The following is a 21,581-nucleotide window of genomic DNA, read 5'->3' on the forward strand; positions in this document are numbered from 1 at the left end:
ATTTATGTATGTACACAGACATATGGGTACACATATTTACATATATATATAAATACATGCAAATATATACATAATATATTCAAGCTCCTTTGAATAAAACAAACACAAATAACAGCAATGATATTAACTAAAAAAAAAAGGCATAATACACTACACTGAGAGAAAAACTGTACACGCGCAGTCACAAGCACACAAAATGTAACTTGAGCATTAAAGTAACTTAACAACAACCACAACAAACTATACAAAATAACGAAATTAACAAAACAAACAAAGAAATGCTAACATACAAAATGTATAACGTAAAATTTGCATTTGCAAAAATTTAAAAACAAAAAATTACATTGAAGCTAAAATTTAAGACACTAAGAAAATGGCATGCATGAAATAAAAACATAATAATAGCAACAATTGCAAATGAACGACATTAAAAAATAAAAATAAAAAAACTAAGCAAATGCATAAAAACATGAAAAACAATTACTATATAAATAAATGTTACGCGTTATTAAATAAAGAAGAATGAAAATAATTTGTTTTAAAAAAATTCTTGAATGATTTATTTGTTTGAAAAATGGTCATATGCTTGTGGGATTAAATAATTTATTCACATAAAATTTAATTTGTTAAACTGCGCCGGTGCTGTCACATACTTTCCCAGAGCCATGGCAAGCAAAGAAAACTGACAGCCGGGATAGAGCTCATGGCAGTCTCGAGAGTGCCGCTTGGAGCGTCGATAAATGCGGTCATAATGATGGTGCGCCTGCGGCTCATATTCCACAACCTCCGATCTGGGCATACTGAGAACAAATCGCAGCCTGTGCAAGCGAGAGTATTAATTACTCTGTGAAGCTACAACAAATTAATTGACTTCACTCACCTCGAAACTGAACAGCCCTCCGGAAACGCCAAATAACTAATCTACAACTGAGTATATTGCACTTTAAACACTTAAATAAAAATATATATTTAAAAATTCAATCACTATTATTGATCAGCCAATATAATATATGAAAATATATTTCAGAACTTTAGAAACAATTTGTATGTGCACACAATATGATCTGAATTCAGTTTGTAAGAAACTTTTCTATTTTAAATATATTTCACAGGAGTATTCACATCGAGATTCGCTCAAGGAATATCTATCAGATTAATTCAACAATGGCAGCCACTAGCTTTGTGTCATACAACAGCATACAACAGCTGGCCACTACAGTTCCAAATAGGTTCAGTACACTGACATATTTGCATGTGTCTTTTGCATGTGGCTTTATTAAATGAATGCACAAATTAGGTCAGAATATGTTCGCTCAAACGCAGCAAAAAACTCTGGGGACAGTGTGCGCCATACCACTGTACGCACTCATGCAGCGAATGGCCTGTTGTGAAGGCCTTGTGATATGTGGGCTTATGGGCAATCTCTGGATGCACATATCGCAGCAGAATGCGAAAGATATCATGGAACAACGATTCACCCGGTGGTGCCAACAGATGGCGCGCCTCGCAAAGTGTTCGCATGATGCAATAGCGCGGATTATACTGATGGCTATACATGATAAAGAAGAAATAGAAAAGAGGCGGAGAATGAGACAGACAAAGTAAGCGATCGAGCTGAGCAAATGGCATTTAGATTACGTACATCTCAGACAACATGGCCAGCAAATCGAAGAGCATGCTATGTGGACTCTCTCCCTGTTTCAGAAGATTCGCACCATTCCTCTCAAGCTCCCGCCTCAGACGACGAGATACGGCAGTGGGTCGACAATAGTAGTTACCATAAGGATCCTTCACCAGTTTTGAAGCCGGACAGCCACTATGCACCTGGTTCACATAGGATTTGCGCTGACCCAGAATTGCTTGTGGATACGTATAGTAAAAGGAATGAACGGGATCGGCAGGACTTAAGGGCACAATCAGTCGTTGCTGTGCTACTGGAACTGGTACAACGGGACTTGGAACTGGCAAAGCTAAAGATTGCGGTGGTGGTGGCGGTACAACTGGCGGTGGTGGTGGTGGTACTGGCTTTGGCCTGCCTTTGCGTCGCGGAAACCAGTCCTCAATGCCTGCAGGCAACGGATAAATTACTGCAACCTCGAAGAGGAAAAGCAAGCTACTGGGGACGGGATCCAGTAAAGACTTAGTACTGCTGCCAGTTAGCTGTTGAGCAAAAAGGGATACAACGGTAATGTTTTTTTAACTAGAAGAGATCAATAGCAAATAGGTATTGGTAACATATATTCCTATATATTTTGCATTTGTTTAAAAATGTATATACATTCAACTCACTGATTCATTTTAATTTTTAAGCAACTGAAACTGATGCGGATCTTTTAAATGCAACGCTACTCACTGAGATGGTGGCGCCAAGTTCAAAGATAAGCCAGCGCTTTTGTCTATGCAGCAAGTGCGGTAGATTGAATGATTCCTTACGAAGATAACTGACTGCACGATTGGAGCTGTTGGAATTGTTGAAACTGTCCGAGCTGAAGCTACTGTTGTTGGCAGCGTTGGCCAAGGTCAGCGACACAACTAACAGCAGTTCAACCAGCAAAAGGACAATGCGATTTCCCATAACGACGACCCGTGCAAGTCTTCATCAACTGAAATACTAAGGCAGACGCCGGCAGAACTGGAGAATATAGTTGGCCAAAGAAGTTGAGACTTGGCTAGTCAATTTATACCTGTTGTGTGAACCATTTTTGAATACAATGCAAATTAGATTGCTCAAACATTTAGTTGAAATTGCCCGGGCTGCACTCTAAAGAAAATTCGTCCTAAAAATTAGTAGGGTTCCCTAAAATGCAAAATGCAATAGAATAATCTCTAAATTATTAATTAAATTTCCTGAACTCAAAATCGCACAACTTTAATCGACAATCACAATTTTGTTTTTTTTTGTTTTAAAAACTTTGTCGGAAAACGCATGCAAACAAACGTATATTTTCAAGATCAAGTTGCAGGCAGGATGAAAGTTTTTCAAATTACTTTATTTCAATTTATAATTTATAAACTCTCTTTATAAAGAATAAAATAAATAAAACCTTTAAAAAAAATTTCAGTGTATTTGCAAGTTTTTAATGTTTTTTTTTTCTCTTGTGTAAGATTGTATGCTGTGACATTCAAATTTGCTCACAGATTAGCGCTAAAATGACAAATACAAACCAAAGATTTAACTGTGGAGAACGTTGCAGTCGGGCATAGCCGACTGCGAAATACTTTGAGAGGTAGCAAAGAAAAGTGTGGGTGTAGCCAGGAAATACCTGTCTTTGAAGGAGATTTTTAGTAATCTACTGTCAAACTTAGTCCGTAATATTTTAATAGATATAGGATTTTGTTTGATTAGGGGCGGGAGTGGACGTGGCTTGAACAAATTATAGAGAAGGATTTTCGTAATCATCCTTGTTTATGTTTTGGGGAAAAAAAAATAATGGTCTTGAGTTGGGAGTTACCAGCAAAATACTTTCAAAATTTTGTGGCTCTAGCCACACATTGTGGAATTTCTAACAACCCATCAACCAAATTTTGTCACTGTAGTCTTAAAATTGTGGGAGATATGAGGCCTAATCGATTTGCGACTATCGATTTTATCGATTTCCTTGGCTCCCAGTGGAAGTAACACTCCAATTTTTGCACTTTGTCTGACGGGAGTACAGACCGTTCACACAGACGGCGTTTAATTTAAAATTGGTCGAGCCTTTCTTTAATATAATTTCACCTTAAATTTTTATTTACACATCTTAACTTATTTTGTTTTTCCACAGGGCTTATAAGCTCTTAAGATGGAATATTAATTTGCATGTTGGCATATGTGAGTGCAAGTATGTAAGTGAATGATGAAGCCCAAATCAAATAATTAAGCTACGTAAAACTTCATCAAGTTTATTCCGCTGTTTATGATATATATAGCTCTTATGATCTCTGAGATCATAGATTGATCGACACCGCTGTTGATTGTGGTTAAGAATATATATAGCTTATGGGGTCGAATAAGCATTCTTCTGCCTATTAAATAGCTTTGCTCAACTGCATTATAGCCTTTTTGCTAAAATAGCATAGAATGAACTCAACCAAAATGTCAAAAATAAATATAAAGAAGTATAAAAGTAATTTATTTAACATAAATCTTGAATGATTTGTTTGAAAAATGGTCATATGCTTGTGGGATTAAATAATTTATTCACATAAAATTAAATTTGTTAAACTGCGCCGGTGCTGTCACATACTTTCCCAGAACCATGGCAAGCAAAGAAAACTTACAGCTGATGAAATTTGGGCAGTTAATCAATAATATGTATATGCATAATATATATTAATTAGAAGAATTCTGCCTTTAAAATTGTAGCATTTATTGCTATCGGAAATCGGTTATTATCGGTAGTTATCGATAAAATAAAGCAAACTCATACAGTCTCTGAGATCTGCGTATTCATACCGACGGACTGACAGACGGACATGGCTACATCGACTCGGCTGTTGACCCTGATCAAGAATATATATACTTTCTGGGGTCGGAAATGCATCCTTCTGCCTGTTCATTCATTTGCACAAAACCATTTTACCCTTTTTACCCATTTTTAATGGGTTCAGGGTATAAACATATATATGTAAATGTACAATAATAATTTATTTTAGCCTTTTGCTAAAATTCAATTGCACTTTTTGGGCTGACCTACAGTAAAATACAACTTTTAAAATTCCCAATTTATGGAAAAATGTTCTTGGCAGATAGTGCAGGAAAATAATAATAATATCTGAATTCAGTTTGTAAGAAACTTTTCTATTTTAAATATATTTCACAGGAGTATTCACATCGAGATTCGCTCAAGGAATATCTATCAGATTAATTCAACAATGGCAGCCACTAGCTTTGTGTCATACAACAGCATACAACAGCTGGCCACTACAGTTCCAAATAGGTTCAGTACACTGACATATTTGCATGTGTCTTTTGCATGTGGCTTTATTAAATGAATGCACAAATTAGGTCAGAATATGTTCGCTCAAACGCAGCAAAAAACTCTGGGGACAGTGTGCGCCATACCACTGTACGCACTCATGCAGCGAATGGCCTGTTGTGAAGGCCTTGTGATATGTGGGCTTATGGGCAATCTCTGGATGCACATATCGCAGCAGAATGCGAAAGATATCATGGAACAACGATTCACCCGGTGGTGCCAACAGATGGCGCGCCTCGCAAAGTGTTCGCATGATGCAATAGCGCGGATTATACTGATGGCTATACATGATAAAGAAGAAATAGAAAAGAGGTGGAGAATGAGACAGACAAAGTAAGCGATCGAGCTGAGCAAATGGCATTTAGATTACGTACATCTCAGACAACATGGCCAGCAAATCGAAGAGCATGCCATTTGGACTCAGTCCCTGATTCAGAAGATTCGCACCATTCCTCTCAAGCTCCCGCCTCAGACGACGAGATACGGCAGTGGGTCGACAATAGTAGTTACCATAAGGATCCTTCACCAGTTTTGAAGCCGGACAGCCACTATGCACCTGGTTCACATGGGACTTGCGCTGACCCAGAATCGGCGTAGCTTGTGGATACGTATAGTAAAAGGAATGAACGGGATCGGCAGGACTTAAGGGCACAATCAGTCGTTGCTGTGCTACTGGAACTGGTACAACGGGATTTGGAACTGGCAAAGCTAGAGATGGTGGTGGTGGTGGCGGTACAACTGGCGCTGGTGGTGGTGGTACTGGCTTTGGCCTGCCTTTGCGTCGCGGAAACCAGTCCACAATGTCACCAGGCATCGGATAGACGCATGTTGCTTCTATAACTTGCATCAAGCCTAGGGGTATGTCGCCAACCACATTTTTAAGTACAGTGATAGTTAGCTGTTGAGCAAATGGAATAACGAGTATTGTCAATATAAATTTACTAAGAGCAAAGTAGCAAGCAATTTAAGCAATATCGTCAGATCAGATTTCCCTATATTTTAAAAACATTCCTTAGAGAGACTATTGTTTTAACTTTGCCACATGTGTAGTTTAAAAAATACGTTTCATATTTATAACTTTTCATGTATATTTTACACACATATTTAATATTATCATTGTTTGTTTGAAACGTTTATTTTAATTACGTCTTTTAACGGGAAGATTATTTTGAATATTTATTTATCTTTAGCACGTCACAAACAAAAAACCCAAAAGCAAAAAGTTCTGAATTGAAAATTTGTCAACTTAAGCAATATTTCGATTGACTTGATGATTATATATTTAACTGCTTTTTATTTTGTTCTCAAATTATTAATTTTTTCCTATCGTATTAGATTAAAAGATTATTTAATCCAAAAGCTATTCGATTTTATTGTGACTAATAAAATGTACGTGATACTAGTTTGTGAAAATGTTACTTACTAAAACGTTGGACCCAGGTTCAAAGATAAGCCAGCGCTTTTGTCTATGCAGCAAGTGCGGTAGATGGAACGATTCCTTACGAAGATAACTGACTGCACGATTGGAGCTGTTGGAATTGTTGAAACTGTCCGAGCTGAAGTTACTGTTGTTGGCAGCGTTGGCCAAGGTCAGCGACACAGCTAACAGCAGTTCAACCAGCAAAAGGACAATGCGATTTCCCATAACGACGACCCGTGCAAGTCTTCATCAACTGAAATACTAAGGCAGACGCCGGCAGAACTGGAGAATATAGTTGGCCAAAGAAGTTGAGACTTGGCTAGTCAATTTATACCTGCCGTGTGAAACATTTTTGAATACAATGCAAGTTAGATAGCTCAAACATTTAGTTGAAATTCCCTGGGCTGCACTCTAAAGAAAATTTGTCCTAAAAATGAGTAAGGTTCCCTAAAATGCAAAATGCAATAGAATAATCTCTAAATTATTAATTAAATTTCCTGAACTCAAAATCGCACAACTTTCATCAACAATCACAAAATGTTTGTGTTTTTCACATTTTCAATGGAAATCCTCTTCTTAAAAACATTGTGCGTTTTTTGAATGTCGGAAAACGCATACAAACAAACGCATATTTTCAAGATCAAGTTGCAGGCAGGATGAAAGTTTTTCAAATTACATTATTTCAATTTATAATTTATAAGCTCTCTTTATAAAGAATAAAATAAATAAAATCTTTAAAAAAAATTTCAGTGTATTTGCAAGTTTTCTAAATATTAGAGAGTTTTTTTCCGACAGTGATCTCTTGTGTAAGATTGTATGCTGTGACATTCAAATTTGCTCACAGATTAGCGCTAAAATGACAAATACAAACCAAAGATTTAACAATGGAGAACGTTGCAGTCTGGCATAGCTGACTGCGAAATACTTTGAGAGGTAGCAAAGAAAAGTGTGGGTGTAGCCAGGAAATACCTGTCTTTGAAGGAGATTTTTAGTAATCTACTGTCAAACTTGGTCGTTAATATTTTAATAGATATAGGCTTTTGTTTGGTTTGGTGGCGGGAGTGGGCGTAATCTTCCTTCCAAGTTTGGTAAATGTAGCTCGTAAATTGCGGGAGATGTAGGCCACGTGGGCGTGGTCCAAATACAAGTAATATACCCTTCAAATTTTGTGGCTCTAGCTTTCAAATTGTGAGAGATTGGTGTAATATGACCTACCCTTACAGGTTTATCGGGTTGGGAAGGCAAAGTGGGCGTGGCCATCCAGGTTTTAATCAATCTCTTGAGTTGGGAGTTACCAGCAAAATACTTTCAAAATTTTGTGGCTCTAGCCACACATTGTGGAATTTCTAACAACCCACCGACCAAATTTTGTCACTGTAGTCTTAAAATTGTGGGAGATATGAGGCCTAATCGATTTGCGACTATCGATTTTATCGATTTCCTTGGCTCCCAGTGGAAGTAACACTCCAATTTGTGCACTTTGTCTGACGCGAGTACAGACCGTTCACACAGACGGCGTTTAATTTAAAATTGGTCGAGCCTTTATTTAATATAATTTCACCTTAAAGATAAGTGAATTTACATATATTTCATTTTTACTTACACATCTTAACTTATTTTGTTTTTCCACAGGGCTTAGAAGCTCTTAAGGTGGAATATTAATTTGCATGTTGGCATATGTGAGTGCAAGTATGTAAGTGAATGATGAAGCCAAAATCAAATAATTAAGCTACGTAAAACTTCATCAAGTTTATACCGGTGTTTATGATATATATAGCTCTTATGATCTCTGAGATCATAGATTGATCGACACCGCTGTTGATTGTGGTTAAGAATATATATAGCTTATGGGGTCGAATAAGCATTCTTCTGCCTATTAAATAGCTTTGCTCAACTGCATTATAGCCATTTTGCTAAAATAGCATCGAATGAACTCAACCAAAATGTCAAAAATAAATATAAAGAAGTATAAAAGTAATTTATTTAAAAAAATTCTTGAATGATTTATTTGTTTGAAAAATGGTCATATGATTGTGGGATTAAATAATTTATTCACATAAAATTAAATTTGTTAAACTGCGCCGGTGCTGTCACATACTTTCCCAGAGCCATGGCAAGCAAAGAAAACTGACAGCCGGGATAGAGCTCATGGCAGTCTCGAGAGTGCCGCTTGGAGCGTCGATAAATGCGGTCATAGTGATGGTGCGCCTGCGGCTCATATTCCACAACCTCCGATCTGGGCATACTGAGAACGGTGCGAACCAATTCCTCCAACATGTTGCCTTGCTGGCCGGGAGCATGCATATACTTGCCACTTTCGCATAGAGCACGAGCAACACAGGCGCGTCCATTGAAGCCCATGCTAATAATGGGAAATATAGCAAGAAGTCATAAGGTAAGTCCGAGCACACTTACCTTTCAAGTGCGGACTGCATCTCATCATAGAGGCTGCGTCGCGATCGGCGTTGCAGCATCGCCTTGGTGAGATTGGCAAAGCCATGTGCATGCTGAATGACCCAATTATGATTGGGCAGGTTGTAGGCAACACCCCAGTTGACAGCCCAGCTAAGATAGTCCACATCGGGATTACCAATCATGCCGATTGTCAAGCAAATCGCAGCCTGTGCAAGCGAGAGTATTAATTACTCTGTGAAGCTACAACATCAATTGACTTCACTCACACCGAAACTGAAGAGCCCTCCGGAAACGCCAAATAACGTTTTTGTCGGCTAAGTATCTTTGTCACCGCCCTGGTGACATTGTCACCACCTGCTACCTCAGCTACCTCGTTCACCTCCACAGCAATAGATGTGTGCAAAGCCGTGAGCAGAACTACTACGGTAAGCATTAAGTGGAGTAGGCATGTCATTTTGACAGTTTCACGTTCGGATTCAGACTGGTCTGCACTAAAAGCCTCCTCCTGTTAGTCACTCACCTGTTTAACTCTTTAGTGGCCTATTAGCTCAAGTGTTATTGACTGCACTGATTAGCGGCTACCTACAAACACTCTGACGACGAATCACAGTTAACTTTAATGTTTGCTGTTATGCGATATGGTAAATTCACATTAGTGTACAAAAAATGGACTTAATGTGTTAATGAAACTCAAAAACAAATAACTGGAATTACAAAACATGTAAGCTCGAACTTGTGAAAAAAATGCAACCCAAGAGACATGTACGTGTGTACAAATATATATATATATATATATATATATATGCCCATAAATATAACCGTATTTGGACATTCACTGAAATTCAATTGCAATTTTTGGCTTGACACATAATTAATTTTTTTTTTGCGTTGCCAATTTCTGGTAAGCCATTATTTGGCCAACATTAAAAAATTTCTGTTTCCGGCAGTAAAGGGAGGAAGAATGAGGAATTAATGCACTCAACAAAAAGCCAAGAACATTCGCCCTTAACCACAGTTATTATTACTATTAACTTACCTTATAATTAGCAACTCTAAACACTATCTTAAGTTATTATCACAAGATGAAACAGAAAAATAATAAATTAAAATTTGTTTAATGAATAATAAATTAAAATAAATATTTAAATATTTATTTACTGATAATTCATACCTATAAATACGTTTACTGGATAGTGAAGGCAAGTTTCTAAAAATACTAATCGAGATGTACCCAATAAAAATTATAAATGTTTCAAGACTATAACACTATAATGTTGCTATAAACAAAAACTCTACTTGAAAAGTTTTGGATTCCAACTTTCATCTTTAAGTTTTTCTGGTATTAGTTAAGGATTGTTCAACAATAGCTTTTTGTCATGCAACAGCTGCCTGCTACTGCACTCAGCAATCAGTAATCATTAGCAAAAAGTTCAGCACGCTGACCCAAATAAGTAAATGACGTAATTGCATGTGTCTTTTATGTGGCTTTATTAAATCTTGTGGAAATGTTCGCTGTAGCCCATCAAAAAACTATGGGGACAGTGTGCGCCATACCACTGTACGCACTCATGCAGCGAATGGCCTGTTGTGAAGGCCTTGTGATATGTGGGCTTATGGGCAATCTCTGGATGCACATATCGCAGCAGAATGCGAAAGATATCATGGAACAACGATTCACCCGGTGGTGCCAACAGATGGCGCGCCTCGCAAAGTGTTCGCATGATGCAATAGCGCGGATTATACTGATGGCTATACATGATAAAGAAGAAATAGAAAAGAGGTGGAGAATGAGACAGACAAAGTAAGCGATCGAGCGGAGCAAATGGCATTTAGATTACGTACATCTCAGACAACATGGCCAGCAAATCGAAGAGCATGCCATTTGGACTCAGTCCCTGATTCAGAAGATTTGCTCCATTCCTCTCAAGCTCTCGTCTCAGACGACGAGATACGGCAGTGGGTCGACAATAGTAGTTACCATAAGGATCCTTCACCAGTTTTGAAGCCGGACAGCCACTATGCACCTGGTTCACATGGGACTTGCGCTGACCCAGAATCGGCGTAGCTTGTGGATACGTATAGTAAAAGGAATGAACGGGATCGGCAGGACTTAAGGGCACAATCAGTCGTTGCTGTGCTACTGGAACTGGTACAACGGGATTTGGAACTGGCAAAGCTAGAGATGGTGGTGGTGGTGGCGGTACAACTGGCGGTGGTGGTGGTGGTACTGGTTTTGGCCTTCCTTTACGTCGCGGGAACCAGTCCTCAATGGCTGCAGGCAACGGATAAATTGCTGTTACCTCGCCGAGGAAAAGCAAGCCCCTGGGTATGGTGTCCGGTACAGCCTTAGCACAATTGCCAGTTAGCTGTTGAGCAAAAGGGATACAACGTTAATGTTTTTTTTAGCTAGAAGAGATCAATAGCAAATAGTTCTTAAGTAAGTTCTTAAGTAAGTTCTTAAGTTCTTTTAGAGATGTTGCGCTTAATTATTTTGTCCGCATTGCTTACAGAGACTTCTATCAAGATCTATTATCGTCCTTATTTGGTCCGTACTTATTATCTAACAATATAATTAAACATAATATTCCAAATTAATTACCTTTTAAGATTGATATTTAATATTTTCAATAATAATAAGAGTATGACTCTATGACAAGTTGCGATCAAAACAAATTAATTGTTTCGAAAATGCTCGTTTTTTTACTTTTATAAATTGAAAATATTGTTTTCGTTACCTTATTTGGTAATATGACTACTAAAATGTAAGTGATACTTATTTGATTTTTTTCAGTATAATAGTTTGTGGTGCCCTTGATAACAGTTATTCCTATATACTTTGCATTTGTTTCAAAACTGATTCATGCTTTTTAGAGATGCGAGGAGCATTGAATGGTAATACATTCGTCTTACTGATTCATTTTAGTTTTTATGCAATTGAAACTAACACGGATCCTTTGAATGAAACCCAACTCACTGTGACAGCGCTGCCAAGTTCAAAAGTAAGCCAGCGCTTTTGCCGGTGCACCAAGTGCGGCAGATGAAAAGATTCCTCACGAAGATAACTGACAGCACGATTGGAGCTGTTGGAGTTGTTGAAACTGTCCGAGCTGAAGCTGCTGTAGTTGGCAGCGTTGGCCAAGGTCAGCGACACAGCTAACAGCAGTTCAACCAGCAAAAGGACAATGCGATTTCCCATAACGACGACCCGTGCAAGTCTTCAGCAACTGAGATACTGAAGAGCAAAGTTGGCCAAAGAACGTTAGGTTTGATTAGAACCTTGTGTGCGGGCCTTGATTGATCGCAATGCAAGTGTATTTACTTAAATAATCAGTTAGATTTGGCTGCGCTGGCACACTCAAAAAATATTCACTCTAAAATGAATCGGCCTGCAAAGCAGTAGCAGCATTATTTTATCTCGTTTTTAGAAATAAAATAAGTTGGTTTGGAATCGTAAAATGGTTTTATTAACTTTAATGTCAGAGCAGAAAAAAATACTTAATTGAAAATTCTGCAGATGTGAGACTATGGAATTTAGAAAAGTGTAGCAAATAGTGTACTTTGAAATAACAACATATTTTTTACAAGGATGCACCTTCCGTTTAGGAAATCTACTTTCTTAATTTGAATTCGGTTTTTTTTTTCTGAGTGCATAAAACCAAAGCGTGATTCCAGAATTAGGTCAATCTTTAAACCCGTTGGCTATCTAATTTAATTAACAACTTGGTCATTTGGCACACACATTTAAATGGGAATGATAAATCAAATGCAGCAGTCAATATGAAAGAAAAATTTGTGGTTCAGTTGTTAAATAGTACGCAGCGAGAATATGTCAACAACTTGGCTGCTTTCGCTGCCGCTGCTGCTGTTAGGCCATTCTCATGGCGATATATCAGTGAATGCCATAGCCAACAGTGATGTTTTGGATGTGTTTGCCAAAACGCCGCAACTGGCATTGCCCACTAAGGCGCATACAAACTTCGAAGCCCACGTCAACAATGTCTCGCTGACAAATGCTGAGGAAATGCCAGTGGATCCAGTGGCACCACATGCTGCTTCATTGATGCCACTGTCGCAGCATAAGCTTTCGAGGGGTAAACGATTTGTGGCATTTCCGGTTGGCTCGTCGGCATCTGTAAGTCAACAAAACGCACAGCACATAAACAAAAGCCAGCAAACTTTTTGCATAGTTTAAGCCAAATTCTTTACCAATCAACTTAGGCCGCTGTGTGTCTGACCACAGGCGTCATTGGCAATCCTCACTACTTGTATCTTAGCTTTGGTCTAAATTGGGGCATTGCGTACGATTTGCCCAACATTACATGGGTGTTACACAACGCCCATGGCTGGAATACAAGGAAACCCGGCTCGGCCCAGGCCAAAATCAAGCGCAGGCATCGACGTGATCTCTACGGCAACTTCGAGACAATGATAGACAGGTAAGCCTTATCCCACCCATCAAAGGGAAGTCTATGTGATATTTTCGATGCGGTAAGGTATTTAAATAGCATAAGCTTAAATAATTATTTCACCTCTCATATAGCCAAATTTTACATTATATTGATTTAGTGTATCTTTATTTTAATTTAATCCTAATTACTAAAGCAAATTTCTTAATGAGATATTGTTAATCAGAAAAAAATATTATGAAAGTTATTAGCACCAAAAAATATTTGAGTTATGGAAATTTAAAATATCTTGTAGCTTGAAGATGAGAGATAACTATCTGAATCTACAAAGAAAACAACGTTTTAAGCTTTTTACAATTTAAATTTGTATACAATTTAATAATGTTAGTTGATCTGAATTTAAGACATAATTTGATTTAACATTCAAGTTTTCAGCATGAATCACAAGCTTATGTGCTGGTCTACACTCATTTGTACTAAGTTTGGCACAACTTAAGTCAAACTGAATATATATCAGAACATTTTCATTATTCTAAATTTAGTATTTGATTAAGTCTAATGATTGTAGTTAGAACATATGTCATAACTTTCTTTAAGTGCAACCACAAAATCGTAAAGTTAACAGTCGAAATTGATATTTGCATTTGTATTTAGGCATCGAAATAAGTAGCACAATACCAAAATCATATGTATCAAATGCTTCGAGTGTCTGTTAGTTTGCCTCCTGAGCTGTGTATTCGTATATGAATGCACTCACTATTCCAGTCCACCCTCTAAAGTGAGTGAGTATAGATTTATACACACTTATGTGCACACACATAGAGATACATATATATAAATGCCTATATATCTACACGTATGCGAGTTTGTGTGTTTGTATGTAACTGCCAAAATCAACCCAGCCACTTGGCTTTTCACGCACAGTGCGGCCAAAGCCAAGATAACTTTCACACAGCCCAAGTGGTCGTCCCTCTTACGACCTAGACCTGCGTCCCCTTTACCCTCTCTCCTTACAACATTCTGTGTGTGCTTCTATTTGTCTGTGTGTGTGTCTGTGTTTGTGTGAGTGTGAATGCGTGCGGCTGGCATAATAATAAAACGTTGGTATTTTATATTAGCATTTAAATTGGCTTTTTGTATGCTTCGGAAATAGTTTAATATCCGAAAAGTCTTTTTGCCACTGCGCGCACAACTTTAATATTGACCCCACCAAAAAGGAATTGCATAACAAAATAGACCATAATTGGTGTGAATTATGTGCAACGCCTTCGAAGCAACGACATCTGCATATGGATATCATACGAATTTGCCTGTACCCATTTGGCCTGGGTATCTGGTTCCTTCAATCTGGAAAATGTCTTGGCCTTATCAAAACGAAACAGATATGACCACACGCACAAACACACACACATACACAAATTCATGGTAAATGTGTGTGTGTATGCACATTGTCATGGTAATCAAAAAGCTTTGGTCCACTATTTGTGCGTCATTTGCAGTGTCTGCTAAGCTTCAAGTGGTCATCAGAAGTTTTTGGCCAGGCAATTTTACTTTAACTTTTGCCGTCCATTTTCGTGGGTGTCCCATTGACCTTAGCACGGCTCTTATACACGTGCTCATCTTGGGATTGGCATTTGCCCTGTTTTATGATTGTTTTCATTCGATTCGATTCGTTTCGTTTGGTTTCGCTTCGATTGTCTGTTTTGCTTAGCGCCCACAAATGATGCCTGCCAATTGTACCATTGACTTTTGCCTCTTGCTCTACCAGCGTTTCTAATGGGACAACTAAGCGCTTTGCTATGCCCCCAAAGATTCCACACACACACACAGGAGATATGAATGTGTGCGTTGCATGCCCCGTGGGGTTAATGAAGTTGTTTGTTTGTTTACCTGTTTTAACATTTCCAGACATCGGCATCGTCGCTGACACAGACACTGTGCTGTAACTGTGCTTGGCATTACCAGATATGCGAACATGGTCATAATTATCAGCTTGTCAACTTATATTAATTTAGAAAATGTGTTGTGTATTTCATTTAATATTTGCCATTATTATTTACTAATAGTAATGTGCCAACGTGCCGTATGAGTGATAAGGAATATTCAAAATTGATATTATTTGTTCAAAATAAATAATGGCGCCTTTAATAGTGTTAAAATTCGATAAGAAAAGTTATTCATTTATAATTATTATCTTGTTTTTGTATGATAGCTAAATGTACTACTTGGCCGAACTAAATGTGCTCTTGGTAAAACTCTTAAAGTTTAAATATCATAAGCTACAAGGATGCTTTCCACTCCATCACTTGTCTGGATTTCAAGCCATAGATCTTCATCGCCGCTGTTGGCGGAATCTTTGACTTTGGCACAGGCGCTAACTTTTTTTCTTTTTTTGCCTTTAGACACATGCAACGACATCCACCAGGTGGATGCCAACGAGCCCAGACACCCAATACAGACAATTCAATTAAACTGCAGAAACTGTCTGGGCATGTCACAGCCCAGTGTCTATTTGTGTGCTATGTGGGTATGTATGTGGCTGTGTAGAACTGTGTGTGTGTGTGTGTGTGTATGTGTCTGCCTGTGTGTGGTCTGCATGGGCCATGTAAACGTGACTATGACTGCGGCGGCTGCTGCTATTCGTTGTTCACTGCTCTTTGTTAAAAGTGGTTTGGCTCTGAGTTCCGCACACTAACTGTCGATTGACACATTTTCACTTTGGCAATATTCTTTGTACAACGATTCTTGGCGCAAGGTGCAGCTATCTTGTGGCAGTTGAATTCGAAGCACTGACGCGTGTTGCACGTAGTAGTTGGCCATGATTTACGCGCACTTCGTGTTGTTTAATTATCGTTTAATTGTTGTAAAGTTTTTGATTTACGATTTAATTGCAAGAACAAGTGCTGCAAATGCAGCCATGCAACAGCAGCAGCAACCATCCACTTTCATGAGCCATAAAACGAATGCGGCACTTGCAGCAACTCGCCGCGACAACGATTCAAACAATGATTTATGGCCGCCGCCAACATTGATGACTATGATGGAACGTGCAAAGACATCGTCTGTGTCAACTGCACCACCAACCGCTGGTGTCGCTCTGCCACCATCAACCAAAGTGGTGCGCTTACTGAGCCGACCCAAGCGATATCTCAGCTTTCCCGAGGGCTCCTCGTTCACCGTATGTGTCACTGTCAGCGTTAAAACTGAATAACATATCTGATTTCGTGCACATTTTCAATGATCAGGTTGCTGTGTGCTTCACTGTGGGCATCATCGGTAATCCCAACTATGCATACAATGCTTTCGGCCTCAATTGGGGAGTTGCATACGATCTGCCCAATAACACGTGGGTCCTGCAGAGTTTGCATGGCTTCTCCCAGCATCCGATTTCAGTTGCATTTTTACGCCGTCGCACCAGAAGCGCTATCTATCAGGATATTGAAGCTATTGTTGACAAGTAATTTGTATTACTATACACCAATAATCTTATATCATTATCTTTTTTAGACATAATAAATATTATTTTATTTACTTATCATATTATCATGTAAAAATGTATATAAGTTCTTTTATTGCTTAAAGAAATTTTAATGACAATTTTCTTGAGCTAGACGATAACTCAAAACATATTATGTTTCGTTTTTTGAAAACTTTGTTAACCTTTCCAACAATTGTTTTAATATTTTTACTAATATTAATAATATTCATTCTTTAGACATAACATAATTGAGTAAAATTCAATACATAATTGGCTTACAGTCCTAACAATCCTAATTGAACATTTCAGCATGAACCATTTATCATAGAATAAAAAGTTCATTGCAAAGCGCTCTTCAAACCCCAACAATGCTGCAGATTGTACTTGTTACAAACTTGAGTGTGAAAATTATATGTGCAGCTTTAGTCAACATATTCTCAGAAAGATTTATCTACTTACAGCATGGGCTACAATGGACGCGATTGCGTTTTACGGACACTCTGCGAGAGTCGTCAGTACTTTCAGCGCAACAAGATGAACATGGTGGGGGAAATGCTGCGCACAATTTTCAGGTAAGCCCAAATAACAAAAAAGAGAGTTTAATAATAAAGAGTAACTACTTGACTTAATTCCCTTCCCCTTCCCCATTCCTTTTTTTTTGTGTTTCTTGCAGTCTGCCCAAGCAACGAATTTTCAAACGAGAGCTGGAGGAAAATTCGGACATTCTACACTATGATAATGCCTATAGACATGCTCATAATTTTGATTGTGCCCGGCACTACGACTGTCAGTTTTCACTGCTCGAGCTGGCCTTTGGAAAGTACTCGACGCCGCCGAAAAATTATTATGCCCAATAAATTTGTCGTACCAAAATTGTCTTATGAAATTGTTTTAATGGCCGTTTACCTATCAGTCCCATTACGCGGCGCACCCCGCTCACTTGTTGCCAACAGGTTATAAATGGCGATTCATTTTTCTCGACTTCCCCTTACCCACCCCAATCAGCTTTCATGCACCCCATTGTGCCCAATCAGTGGCATGTCGAGAGGCGTTGTCCGCCTCTGAGAGTGGAACTGGAGCTGAACGAGGTTGAATGAGCCTGACTGTGGCTGACGGATGTGTGTCAGTTATCCGTTGCCGTCTGGCGCCTCGACCTGCACAAAAGCCCGAACAATATTTAATTGAAAAGAAATACATATAGAACAAGAAGCAACAACAACGAAAAACATTTGGCCAAGTTTTCCAAATTTAATTCAATCAACAAGCCCGGAAAATTGCTTAACATGACAGTTGAGTGAAAATTGAGTGGAGCATTTAAGCGCTGCAAAACTTTTGGTTCACATAGCCAACGAACAATACTAGCACAAAATATCCCAGGGCTGACATACAACTCATTTTTCGAAATTCCTACAAATACATTTTGATTTAAGATAAAAAAAAGCAGCGCTGTGGAAACATTGTTGGATAATACTTTTTTATAACTTACATTTTCAAACGAGTCATTTTTTAAAACTCATTTTCAATCTATAGAAGCCCTGAAATGCACGAACATAAATCGTCTAATAAACTGTGCAGCTGAGCCAGGACAATTTAATGATGTGTGGCTTTATTGAGCAATAATACATGTGTACAGAAAACTCTTATTTATCGGGAATGCTCTAAATGATTTATCAATATATTGTTGTCATTGTAAATGGGAAAACAAAAGAACATGTGCTCAAACTTATTTTGAGTAAACAACTATTTATATGAAGATACATTTAGTAATTGAGAGTTGAAGACAGTAATAAAATATAAATATAAATCTACATGTTTTGGTTTTATCACGATATTTCTAGTGAAAACATTTATTTAATTTCAGTTCAATTTATTTGGGCAACCAAGTAATTAGAGTCCATTTTGTTAAGATGGATTGATGTACCTATCCATATATATTGATAGCTTAAATCCATACAAAATAATATTCCTATATTCTTTGCTTAAATGTACCAAGGAAGGTAAAAGGAGCATGGTCTTTAATCTACTTAATATCTCGAATATTTAGTCTTCTTATGGAAAGTAATACAGCATGCGTGAAATATAAAAATATGAATTTACACTTCCTTCTAAAATAAACAGGTTGCATAGTCCTCAAATGTATATTAGATGAAGAATTTACCCAATGCTTTCACTACTAAAACGTCACTAAGCCAGAACGTCAGATTTGGATCAATTAGTGAGGCAAAGTTTCACCCTAGCCAAGCTCTATTCAAATTTCACATCTACTTCGTGACTGTGCCCACGATTCGCTTGGTAAATTCTTCATGTCAACACGAATCAGCACGAATAGAAGCGTCATGAATGATAGATAAAAAGTGTTAACAAGTCGGCGTCATGTTCGGCTCTCTTATTCTAAAGACAGCCGGCAGGAAAATAGAAATGGAGACGGAACGAAACACATACAAATGTAAAAATACAAATAGAATAGAAATAGAGACATGCGGTGTCACAGAACCGAACAAAGCGATATATAAGAAAATAAGCAACAACAAAAATAAAGACAACAACAAACAGCAGAGGACAACGACTTCTCAGCTGGTTGCTTTTATTTGTTTCATTGTTTGTCTGTTTGCCATAACTGGGCCCAAGTTGGGGGACTGGTCCATACCGGTATTTATGTCAAATAGATTAAATGTACCAGCCATATCAGTCACCGGGAAAAACTGGACCGAAACGCGTCGCACAAGTAAAGCGAAGTCACAGCGAGTCGGTAGCTGTAAGCGCTTAAGACGATGTGAGCAATAATTGGTGTAAAATTACTAAAGAAGTTTGTGGAAAGTGAAGCTCATTGTAATATATTTATGATGATGTCGACGGCCAGTGAATCAATTAGTGCTAGATTTGATAGACACAAATACCAAAGCAGTTACTCCTTGATTTGCCTGTCAGCACGCCCATCAGCATCAACGTTGATGCGACTGTTGCTGATACTGCTTCTGTTTTGGATGTGCTTAACTGTCGTTCAAAGTACTGACAATTTCGATGCGGTTGCTGATGCTGGGCCTGCCCCCAGTTCCCTTCCCATTCTCATTCCCAGTTTCAGTCACAACACACACATCGACACCCACAGCCATTACAACAATAGCAACAGCTTTGACATGCATTATGACAATTTCACCGAACTGGCAGCTCACAATGATACAAGGATACTGCGACGAGGGAAACGCTACCTGGAATTTAGCAAGGGGTCGCGTATGTCGGTAGGTTGTCCACAGTTTATGTATTGTAGGCCCTATTTTTTATATTTACATATTTACATTGTTCCTTCAGTGGCGTACAAATGGCAAGAACACTATCCTCAAAATCAATACACTCTTCGCCTATGGTTATGGCTTTCGTGCCAATTATCCGTTTCCTGACGCGAAGGATCAGCGTAAGAGCAACCGCGTCTTTTTCAAACGCGATTTGTTTTCCAAACTGGAAACGGCTTTAGACGGGTAAGTCCTATATATCCCTTATGGATTAGTTTAATGTCCCATTCCCGTTCCGTTCACTTAGACATGGCTTTGATGGACGTGCCTGTTTGTTGAAATCATTCTGTACGGCTATTTTGGATGTGGATAAGCCCCAGCAGAAGAGCGGAATGCTGTTCAAGTTGCTTAAACTAATATTTAGGTGAGTATATACTAAAAATTTATTTTTTTTAATAATTGCATTAAATAGCATTTTAAAATCATTGCCAAACATTGCCCTTTCTCTTTAAAATTCAAATTTTCCTCGTGTAATTATTAAATGTACTTGTAAAATCCTAGATGATAAGCAGATTTTCAGAAGTTGAAGTTCCCATCTATGCTAGAAATCGTGATCTCTAAATATTTACCACATTCTTCAAGTATTATGCTGTGTGCCAACTAAACCTTTGAATTGGTTCACTAAGAGTAATTAGCAGGCCAAAAGTATAGTGCTACAAGCCCAGCTAGTTTGATTTCACCAAGTATCCCGAGCACTTGGCCCAATTACAATTGCAAGAACACATGTCACTGGAGTTTCTGTTCAGCTACACGGATGCAACCGCAACAATGGAGCCCCCTTCAGGCTTCTCAGTTGTTAACTGCTGCTGTGGTTAGGCACTGGCTATGAAGCAGAATGGAACGCAACGTTTTCTGGACATAATCGAGACAGCCAGCATTTGTGTGGATAACTGTTGAGAGGCAGTAGCTTCACATGCCACTGTGCTTAGCGCAGCTGACGCATTTGTATATCCTGACTGGGTAAAAGGGTTAAAAGGTTCCCATGAAGTTTTGCAAAAGTATATAATATACAACGTAAGATTCTGCCGATTATAAAGTAGATTCATAAGCTAGCAAATGGGCTCAAGGATTGAAAACGTTTTAATGGTTAAGGGGTGAGCTGAAGACCTATTACAAAGCGTTAGATGCGAATCATAGTCCAGACTTCGTGTTAAATATATTAAAGTATGTGTGAGACCTCAATTGCTTTATTTGACTTTTCTTTAATAGCCTCGAGGATCACGAGAAACATCATATGCCCTATTTGAGAGAAGAGAACTGCCAGCAGATCTTACACAGCCACTGTCCGCTGAGCTTTGACAGCATTTCACCATATACTGATGATGTCTGAATGATATTTTATCTTGAGTGAACAATAAACGGAAACTGGCAATAGAAGAAACTTTTTAATTAAAACTTTTTTTATATATACTACAATAAAACTTGCGATTGAGATAACAAAAAAACGTGTTATAATATGTTAATAAATTTTAATACTTGTAAGTAGATTTTAACAGTATATACACTGCAAGCACTTTTTATTAATTCTCCATTAATTAATGATAGTTTTTTTTGCTGATGTTGTGTTTGGTATTGTCAGAGTTTTGTTATTTATAATTAAGCTGTGTCATTTGC

General features: G+C 38.1%; 6 protein-coding genes across 6 annotated transcripts; 2 read left to right on the forward strand and 4 right to left on the reverse strand.

Moving 5' to 3' along the window:
* Nucleotides 1–1,293: 1,293 nt before the first annotated feature.
* LOC6563643 lies at nucleotides 1,294–2,575 on the reverse strand. Its single transcript, XM_001989435.3, has 3 exons — nucleotides 2,354–2,575; nucleotides 1,643–2,160; nucleotides 1,294–1,549 (listed from the first exon to the last, which is right to left on the reverse strand). Exons 1-3 carry the CDS (start codon nucleotides 2,573–2,575, stop codon nucleotides 1,294–1,296), a joined length of 996 nt encoding a protein of 331 aa, XP_001989471.3.
* Nucleotides 2,576–4,983: 2,408 nt separating this feature from the next.
* On the reverse strand, nucleotides 4,984–6,603 carry LOC6563642. The gene is made up of 3 exons (XM_001989434.1): nucleotides 6,382–6,603; nucleotides 5,333–5,856; nucleotides 4,984–5,239 (listed from the first exon to the last, which is right to left on the reverse strand). Exons 1-3 carry the CDS (start codon nucleotides 6,601–6,603, stop codon nucleotides 4,984–4,986), a joined length of 1,002 nt encoding a protein of 333 aa, XP_001989470.1.
* A 1,827-nt stretch (nucleotides 6,604–8,430) lies between these two features.
* LOC6563890 lies at nucleotides 8,431–9,247 on the reverse strand. The gene is made up of 3 exons (XM_001989433.1): nucleotides 9,062–9,247; nucleotides 8,794–8,999; nucleotides 8,431–8,740 (listed from the first exon to the last, which is right to left on the reverse strand). Exons 1-3 carry the CDS (start codon nucleotides 9,245–9,247, stop codon nucleotides 8,431–8,433), a joined length of 702 nt encoding a protein of 233 aa, XP_001989469.1.
* Nucleotides 9,248–10,283: 1,036 nt separating this feature from the next.
* LOC6563889 lies at nucleotides 10,284–11,989 on the reverse strand. Its single transcript, XM_001989432.1, has 3 exons — nucleotides 11,768–11,989; nucleotides 10,636–11,159; nucleotides 10,284–10,542 (listed from the first exon to the last, which is right to left on the reverse strand). The coding sequence occupies exons 1-3, from the start codon at nucleotides 11,987–11,989 to the stop codon at nucleotides 10,284–10,286; spliced, it is 1,005 nt and encodes a 334-aa protein (XP_001989468.1).
* Nucleotides 11,990–12,619: 630 nt separating this feature from the next.
* On the forward strand, nucleotides 12,620–17,534 carry LOC6563888. The gene is made up of 6 exons (XM_043215190.1): nucleotides 12,620–12,925; nucleotides 13,012–13,229; nucleotides 16,203–16,377; nucleotides 16,445–16,656; nucleotides 17,139–17,249; nucleotides 17,351–17,534. The coding sequence occupies exons 1-6, from the start codon at nucleotides 12,620–12,622 to the stop codon at nucleotides 17,532–17,534; spliced, it is 1,206 nt and encodes a 401-aa protein (XP_043071125.1).
* A 2,181-nt stretch (nucleotides 17,535–19,715) lies between these two features.
* Nucleotides 19,716–21,297, forward strand: LOC6563887. The gene is made up of 4 exons (XM_001989430.3): nucleotides 19,716–19,916; nucleotides 19,987–20,153; nucleotides 20,215–20,331; nucleotides 21,177–21,297. The coding sequence occupies exons 1-4, from the start codon at nucleotides 19,815–19,817 to the stop codon at nucleotides 21,295–21,297; spliced, it is 507 nt and encodes a 168-aa protein (XP_001989466.1). The 5' UTR covers nucleotides 19,716–19,814.
* The last annotated feature ends 284 nt before the right edge of the window (nucleotides 21,298–21,581 follow it).

This window comes from Drosophila grimshawi, unplaced genomic scaffold (assembly GCF_018153295.1).
Source record: "Drosophila grimshawi isolate 15287-2541.00 unplaced genomic scaffold, ASM1815329v1 contig_311, whole genome shotgun sequence".
In the NCBI taxonomy this organism is placed as follows: domain Eukaryota; kingdom Metazoa; phylum Arthropoda; class Insecta; order Diptera; family Drosophilidae; genus Drosophila; species Drosophila grimshawi.